Below are 7,977 nucleotides of genomic sequence, written 5' to 3' on the forward strand. Positions count from 1 at the left end.
TGAACATCCTCAAAGAGCAGCAGCAACATGATCGAGGCATCCATGATGGCTCATACTCATAGGACAATTGAGCCTTTTTTTCACTTGTCTTGCCTGCATAAAAAGGGGCCAAGTGGCTTATTAAGTGGAATTGATTGGGCCCTTTCTCTGCATTCTGCACATGGCGGGCGTATCCGAAAGGCATATCCGCGGTGGGCACCACGGGATACGCCGACACGGCCAAACCGGGCTGGACCAGATGGGGGGGGGGAGGGAACCCAAGAACGGAAGCGTTGGGCGACAGCAGAATGGGCTGCTGCTTGATGGACTGCCGTGATCCGTTCCGGGCAAACGGCAAGGCCAGTCCAAAGGGAACCACATCGGCCCGGCCCAACCAAACGCTCTGGATTATGATAAGTCGGTTCCAGTAGTCTTCCAGCCCTTAAATACCCTCTTCCGGCAACCGTAGAGCCGCTTGCCCGCTTCCATCTGCCCCGCTCGCCATCGCACCCAACCATCGCCGAGGCCGCAACTCAGGCTCTCGAGGGTTTTGCCACAGCGCGTCCGCGCCAAGCCCCGACGCTCCACTCCGCCGAGTTTTTTCGACCCGCGAGGAGGGCTCCAAACCCTAGCCTCGCCGCCGCCGCAATGCCTCGTCGCAGCCACGATGAGGAGGAGGAGGAGGAGGAATACGACATGGAAGAGGAAGAGGACGAGGACGAGGAGGACGACAAGAAGGGGAGGGGCGGGAAGCGATCGCGCGGCGGGGGCCGCGGGAAGCGCTCGCTCGGCGTCGAGAGCTACATCGACGACGCGGCCAGCGAGGACGACGACGCGGATGACGATGATGAGGACGACGACTACGGGGGCGGCGGCCGTGGGCGTGGCTCCAAGAGGATGCGGTCGTCGATCCTGATTGACGACATGGCCCAGGTCGACGATGACGACGATGTCGACGACGACGGTTCCGATGGCGAGCCCGGTGAGTCGCTGATTGCCCAATCGATCTCGTTCCAAGTGGTAGAATCGTTCGGTTGGTCTTCCCCAGATCTTAACTTGCGGAAGTTACCGTGAAATTACCAAAGTTTGCACCGTTTGCCTTCATATTCTGTGCCATAGGGGGACAATTTTATAACTAGCTTCTACTCCGGACGGGACTAATAATCTGAACCTTGATTGCAATTTGGGAGTTGTCACTTGTCAGAACAATCAAAATGGTGATGTTGGTGAATTATCTACTTGGCTTTTGGTTTCTGGCTTGATCCTGTGCTGTTTTAAGGCTTGTGAGTGTCTAGGTTTTCATAAAGTTGTGGTAGTAGTCGCGTTACGCAGTCATGGTTCTTCAGAGCCTTTATTTTCCTTCTGCGAACCCTCTAGGAACTTCAGAGGCAAAGTTGAATTTATTTCGGGCATTTGTATTGAAAACTGGAGATCTTCTGGAAAAAAAAACCCCTACTTCCTGCTCCATAAATCTTGTCATATGTAGATATTATAGCTTCACCTACCGCGAGATGCTTGGGTGGTTGTACACCCAGTCGACAGTATACCAGAGCCAGATGGTACTGTGCAAATCTTCTTACATCGTCACTATGATGAATTGGAATGTGGTTGTTGTGTTTATTATTCTGTGGTTGATTTTGTTTTTTGTTTCAACGGATTTGGCTCAGTTGTGCCAGGTGAATGTACTTAATTGCTTGCTAAATTGCAGTGATTTTCCTGTTAGAAATAAAAACACGATGCAGTTTAGCATGACTGTTTTAGTTCTGTGACTTGTGCGCCTTTTTCTTTTATCAGACTTTATTGATGATACTCAGGATGATGATGACATCCGTGGCAATGATGTGAGAAGGAGGCCTATGCCTCATCCTAGCTCTATGATGGAAGACGAAGAAGCTTTAGAAGAGTATTTGAGGCGTTTACGAGAAAGATCTGGATGTGGGACAACGTCTCATTCTGACTATGTCGAGGAAGTAACTGAAGTTGAACAGCAAGCTCTCTTACCATCAGTGAAGGATCCAAAGCTTTGGATGGTAAAATGCGCGGTAGGATAGCTGCAAGTTCTAGTAGAATTGGGATTGCTCCATCATTTATTCTTTGTACATTTGAACATAACTGATATCTATTTATGACTTCAGATTGGACATGAGCGGGAGACAGCGGTTTGTCTAATGCAAAAGTTCATTGATCGGTCAGATCTCCAGATAAAGACCGTTGTTGCATTAGAACACCTAAAGAATTTCATTTACATTGAAGCAGAGAAAGAAGCCCATGTCAAAGAGGTAAGTGGTGCTTCACTTGACATTTTTATTCGTTTTGGTTCAGGTTTTTAGTGAATTTAATTTCAGGCTTGCAAAGGTTTGAGGAATATCATAGCTTCAGCAAAAATAATTTTGGTTCCTATAAGAGAAATGGCCGATGTCCTATCTGTCGAGAGCAAATCTGTTGATCTTTCAAGGGACTCGTGGGTTCGGATGAAGCTAGGTGTATATAAGGGTGATCTTGCTAAGGTAAGGTCACTTTTGCTGTATCCAGTCCTAACATACCTTCTCCTCATATTGATTTGACTACCTTCAGGTTGTTGATGTTGACAATGTGCGCCAAAGGGTGACTGTTAAGCTCATTCCTAGAATAGATTTACAAGCGCTGGCAAATAAACTGGTAAGTTCGTTCTTACTGGCTAAAGACCTGAGGTTTGTTGTTACTGTTCAATAAAACGTTTACATGTCTGATCTTGCCTTCATTGAACCGAGCAAATTTTGTTAGGTATTACATGATTATACCATTTTGGCACATCTTGATTGCAGGGTTTTCTTATGAGATCCACTGGCATTGATTAGTTTTCTTGCAATAGTGTTCGGAATTTTACTGTGGCCTCTTTACATATCTAAAGGATGTTCTTATAACCTATCTTATGGAAAAAATGTGCTTTTTTTTGGTCATGTTCCCTCTGGTGTGCTGAATTGCTTGGCTTGATGAATATCTGGTGTTTTCAGGATGGGAATGAGGTTGCTAAGAAGAAGTCATTTGTTACACCACCAAAGTTCTTTAGTGTCGATGAGGCAAGGTACTTTTTTTGTCCCTTTTGTCACCTAATGTTTTTTCGTTTTTTTTTTGCTGCTGTTTGCTAATACAAATGGAACAGGGAGATGCACATTCGTGTCGACAGGAGGAGGAATAGAGATTCTGGTGAATACTTTGATGTTGTCGGCAGTTTAATGTTCAAAGATGGCTTCCTGTACAAAACATTCTCTATGAAATCAATTAGAACGCAGAATATTCAGCCCTCATTTGATGAATTGGAGAAGTTCAAAAGACCTTGTGATGACCTGAATGAGGATGTGGCTAGCTTGTCCACTCTGTTTTCAGATAGGAAAAAGGGCCACTTCATGAAAGGTGATGCTGTAATTGTTATTAAAGGTGATCTCAGGAACTTAAAGGGCTCTGTTGAGAAGGTGGAGGATGGTACAGTTCACATTCAACCAAAACTACCTGGGCTTCCGGTAGTTACTTGCAAACTAAAGTTACTATTTTATATTCAACTTAATTAAAGATTATTTTATCAAAATTTACCTTAAGAACTGATGAACTCTTCATAACCCAGAGAACACTTGCCTTCAGTGAAAAGGATCTCTGTAAATATTTCAATCCTGGAGACCATGTAAAAGTCGTATCCGGAGTTCAAGAAGGCGCAACAGGCATGGTTGTTAAAGTGGAAAGGCATGTTTTGATCATTTTATCAGACACTACCAAAGAACATGTGAGATATTTTTGCGTCATACATATTAGTACTTGATTAGTGCAAACTCTTTTTTTTTGCATATGCTTTAACCTTTTACTGTCTCTGTGTGACTACAGATCCGTGTGTTTGCAGACCATGTTGTGGAGAGTTCTGAGGTCACCACAGGGATTACAAGAATTGGTGATTATGAATTGCATGACCTTGTTCTTCTTAAGTAAGCTCAAATTACGAGTGAACGATTCTTCTCCTGATTTATGTATGAATGTATATGGACTAACTTATCCTTCTCCTTCACTTCTCAGCAACTTATCATTTGGGATTATTATACGGGTGGAGAGTGAAGCATTTCAGGCAAGCTGATTATTTTTATCTTTTTTCGTGGATTTTAATTTTTTATGTACTATATTGACCTTAATATATGATTAGATTCTGAAGGGAGTGCCTGATAAACCTGAATTGGTCCTTGTAAAACTGAGAGAAGTAAAGAGTAAGCTTGATCGACGCACATCTGCTAAAGACCGATCCAATAATATTGTGTCAACTAAAGATATTGTGAGGGTTGTTGAAGGAGCATGTAAGGTGTGTCTAAATTCACATGATCTTGTATATTTTCAGTTGTTTCTGTAAGAACTTTTGTTTGTTTTGAATACTTTTATACATCTATCCGCATTTTCTTCTTGTCATGACAGGGAAAGCAAGGTCCTGTGCAACATATACACAGAGGCATACTTTTTATCTATGATCGCCACCATCTTGAACATTCAGGATTTATCTGTGCAAAATCACAATCTTGTCTCCTTGTTGGAGGGTCAGCGAGCAGCCACTGTGGGAATGTATATGTCGATATAGATTAAATTATCTTTATTGATAACTGTGAATACTGTGTCTGACCTCATTTGCCTATACCCTGCAGGCAATGGATACAGCTGATCCAAATTTTCGCGCTTTTAGCTATCCAGCAAGGATTTCACAGTCTCCAGGGAGGCTGCCCCCAAGAGGTCGTCACATGAATTTAAGAATATGTTTAGTTTGAAATACTCATTGTTTGAGTTGCAATATCCTCTTTAATCGGCTGTACTACTTCGGCAAATCCAGCCATTTCCTCTATGCCTATGCTCATACAATAATGCATCCCTTCTATGTAATGCAGCTGGTGGAAGGTTTGGAGGGAGAGGTGGTGGTGGCAGAGGGCATGATGCCCTTGTCAATAGATCTATCAAAATCAAATCTGGCCCATACAAAGGATATCGTGGCCGTGTGAAAGAAGTAACTGGTGCACTTGTGCGCATTGAGCTTGATTCGCTGATGAAAATTGTCACAGGTAAGTTTTTATTGTAAATGTTCTTGTTGTTATGTCTCTTATTTTAGTTCTAATATTTATGCAAATATATAGTTAAGAGAGAGGATATTGGTGACACAGCTGCTGTTGCAACACCATTTCGGTAAATTTTCTTCTTGTTTGTCATCTGTATTTGTTCAGTTTCATTTGCTGACGAGTTGTATTAGCAGTGAAACCCGTTATTCAAGGGGTGTTGAAACACCTGTGCATCCATCTCAAACACCACTAAATCCTATTCAGACTCCGATGCGTGATCCTGGAGGTGTGTTTTTACATGCTTTACTATGGTTCGTTTAAGATTGCTAAATAAAATTAATATTCTTTATGAACATTTGCTGTCTTGGACATGAACATGATGATCCACAAGATTTTCACATATATTGCTAAGAAGCGCTAATAATTCATATTTCGCGGTAGTTGTTTGGTGACAACTCTTACTTGCATCGTCACTTTCTCTGGGCTCCTACATGTACTGTTTACACTGCTGTAAAGCTAGGAAACCTAGAAGCGAATCTTGAGTACTTGTATTATTTGATCTGTATGGAGGCAACCACTTTTATTTATTTCTTACCACTTGAACTTATATCAATAAGTACTCTTTGTATTTGGTGCCATTTTCAGCCCACACAATTGGATAAAACGACATATTTGTGTAGTTGCTGTGTTTTTTTGATAATGTATTGTTTCTTTTTATTTTCTTCAATAAGGTTTCTTATTTAACTTATCTGGTAATAATTATATTATTTCTATAGCGACCCCAATTCGAGATGGAATGAGGACTCCTATGCCTAATCGAGCCTGGGTGCCAATGAGCCCTCCCAGGTATGCGTGCTCTTTTTTGTAGAATAAATTGTTTTGGTGCACATTATCTATAGAAGCTGATAGTTGAGCTAGAAATAAATCAGCTCAAGAACATAAATCATCTCAACTTTTAAGCAGTAACATGTATATACCGTTGGGTGCTGACGTTTTGAATTATTTACAGGGACAACTGGGAAGATGGAGATCCGTTCACTTGTGCAAGTAGTCCATATTACCAGGTTAATGCGCTGCTTCTTGCTTGTTCATTATGATGTTATAATATCAATCAACTTTTGGTTGGCAGTTGATTATGCTTCTGCATCTCTGGTTTTCTTTTCCTTTTCAGCCTGGAACTCCACAAGCTAGACCGTATGAAGCTCCCACTCCTGGATCAGTGTGGGCTGGTTGGGGTGATGCTTCAGGAAAAGCTCAAAGCACGTGTGCAACTGGTTGGGGTGGTACTTCAGGAAATGCTCAAAGCACGTGTGCACCTTCAACACCCATTGTGCAATCGACGACCCCAGTGCCTGCTGCGTCCTATTTGCCTGGTACTCCAGGTGGCCAGCCGATGACTCCAGGAGATGCTGGAATGGATTCAATGTCTCCTGTAATAGGTTCGTCCTTGGCCTTATGTACTGTCGCATTTGCAGTGAAAAATTATTTTGCAGTCTGGAGCTCTGGATTGGATCGAACGGGAGCAGATAACCAAAAGATCAACTTTCTTCTTGAAATGCTTGCAGGTGGAGAGGCTGAGGGCAACTGGCTTCTGCCAGATGTTTTGGTGAGCGTCTCCAGGGGAGGGGATGAGGTCACAGACGGCGTGGTGAAGGAAGTGCTCCCGGTAGCATGTCTTAATGACTGTGAACTTTGTTGCCCCAACGTTTTCATTTACTTTGCAGTGCTAATATTGCTGAAAATCGGGACTCGCAGGATGGGTCGTGTCGTGTCGCCCTTGGGACGCAGGGCAACGGAGACGAACTGATTGCAACTGCAAACGAGCTAGAGGTGATCAGGCCGAAGAAAAACGAGAAGCTCAAGATAATGAACGGCTCCATGCGTGGTGTCACGGGGAAACTGATTGGAGTTGATGGGTCTGATGGCATCGTGAGGGTTGAAGGTAGCTTAGACGTGAAAATAGTTGACATGGTGATTCTGGGCAAAGTGGCTGCTTGAGGAAGCTACATAGTCGAGATTCTTAGTTTAGTACCCAGTCTAACTTAGCGTACTTTAGTACCAGTGGGTACCAAAAAATGTGCTTTTTTTCTGGAAAAGACAGCAAGAGCTTTGCCAGATATATTACTAGACGGAGAAAGAAGAAATGGAGAAAAAGGAAAAAAAAAGATACAGCTGAGTCGACGCAAACATTACTGAAAAGGCTAAACCACAACGATTGTTGTTGACTGGATTCCCCTGTCGATTTTGATCCTGCCTGACATGTCATCGAGAGGTTTGACAGTTCATGTTTACTAAGATCATTCCGTAGCTGCTGCTCAATTTGCCATTTCTTTTGTGAACACTTTTAATTTGCCAATTCTCTTTTGCGTGCGCTTTTGATTTGCCAATAGTAGACTCCCACTCCCTCCCTCGGTTCTTAACCACTTTTTACTCAAGTCCTATAATATAATATAAGATGCGTTCTCTTTGTACCACATACATATAATACTTAGTGTTGATAGTGAAAATAAAAAGAATCGGTGCTCGTAGCCTAAGAGGGGGAGGGGTGATCTAAAATATATTATTTAAATGTGCAACTAGGGTTTAACTAAGGTGAAAATCTCGTTCCAAAAAGTTTTATAACCTCTAGCCAATTCTAGCAAAATACTGCACTAACAATGTAAAGGCACGTAAGATTGTAATAAGAAATGCGGAAGCTTAAAGAAGAAATGCGGAAGCTTAAAGGAAGGGGACGAGTGGAAGCAAACTCTCGACATAAACATTTATCACGTGGTATCCGTAGGCACAAGATCACCCGTAGTCTATGTTGTCGAAGCACTCACTAAGAGTATTTCTTCTCGGTCACCGAGTCTCTTCCGGAACTCTTCTTGACTCACCACCAAGGCTTAGCCACTAAGATTCTCACCAGGTCTCCGGTCACCTCGATGTTATCTCCACTAAGGAA

At 42.8% G+C, this 7,977-nt stretch overlaps 1 protein-coding gene across 1 annotated transcript; it reads left to right on the forward strand.

The window, feature by feature from the left end:
* The first annotated feature begins 476 nt into the window (after positions 1–476).
* Positions 477–7,406, forward strand: LOC112902659 (putative transcription elongation factor SPT5 homolog 1). The gene is made up of 21 exons (XM_025971812.1): positions 477–961; positions 1,774–2,021; positions 2,115–2,258; positions 2,325–2,486; positions 2,554–2,637; positions 2,973–3,043; positions 3,122–3,479; positions 3,581–3,736; positions 3,835–3,932; positions 4,021–4,069; positions 4,145–4,297; positions 4,408–4,551; positions 4,632–4,716; positions 4,869–5,039; positions 5,112–5,160; positions 5,228–5,319; positions 5,810–5,879; positions 6,043–6,097; positions 6,205–6,472; positions 6,599–6,699; positions 6,789–7,406. Exons 1-21 carry the CDS (start codon positions 628–630, stop codon positions 7,029–7,031), a joined length of 3,135 nt encoding a protein of 1,044 aa, XP_025827597.1. The 5' UTR covers positions 477–627; the 3' UTR covers positions 7,032–7,406.
* Positions 7,407–7,977: the final 571 nt, after the last annotated feature.

The sequence above is a fragment of the Panicum hallii genome, chromosome 1, assembly GCF_002211085.1.
Source record: "Panicum hallii strain FIL2 chromosome 1, PHallii_v3.1, whole genome shotgun sequence".
Classification (NCBI taxonomy): Eukaryota; Viridiplantae; Streptophyta; class Magnoliopsida; order Poales; family Poaceae; genus Panicum; species Panicum hallii.

Bases quoted from the DNA above. Each gene is read 5' to 3' on its own strand.
- LOC112902659 (XM_025971812.1), top strand. From the start codon at position 628: ATGCCTCGTCGCAGCCACGATGAGGAGGAGGAGGAGGAGGAATACGAC. The intron at 2,259-2,324 runs GTAAGTGGTGCT...ATTTAATTTCAG, and splicing joins AAGAAGCCCATGTCAAAGAG to GCTTGCAAAGGTTTGAGGAA. The intron at 3,044-3,121 runs GTACTTTTTTTG...CAAATGGAACAG, and splicing joins TTTAGTGTCGATGAGGCAAG to GGAGATGCACATTCGTGTCG.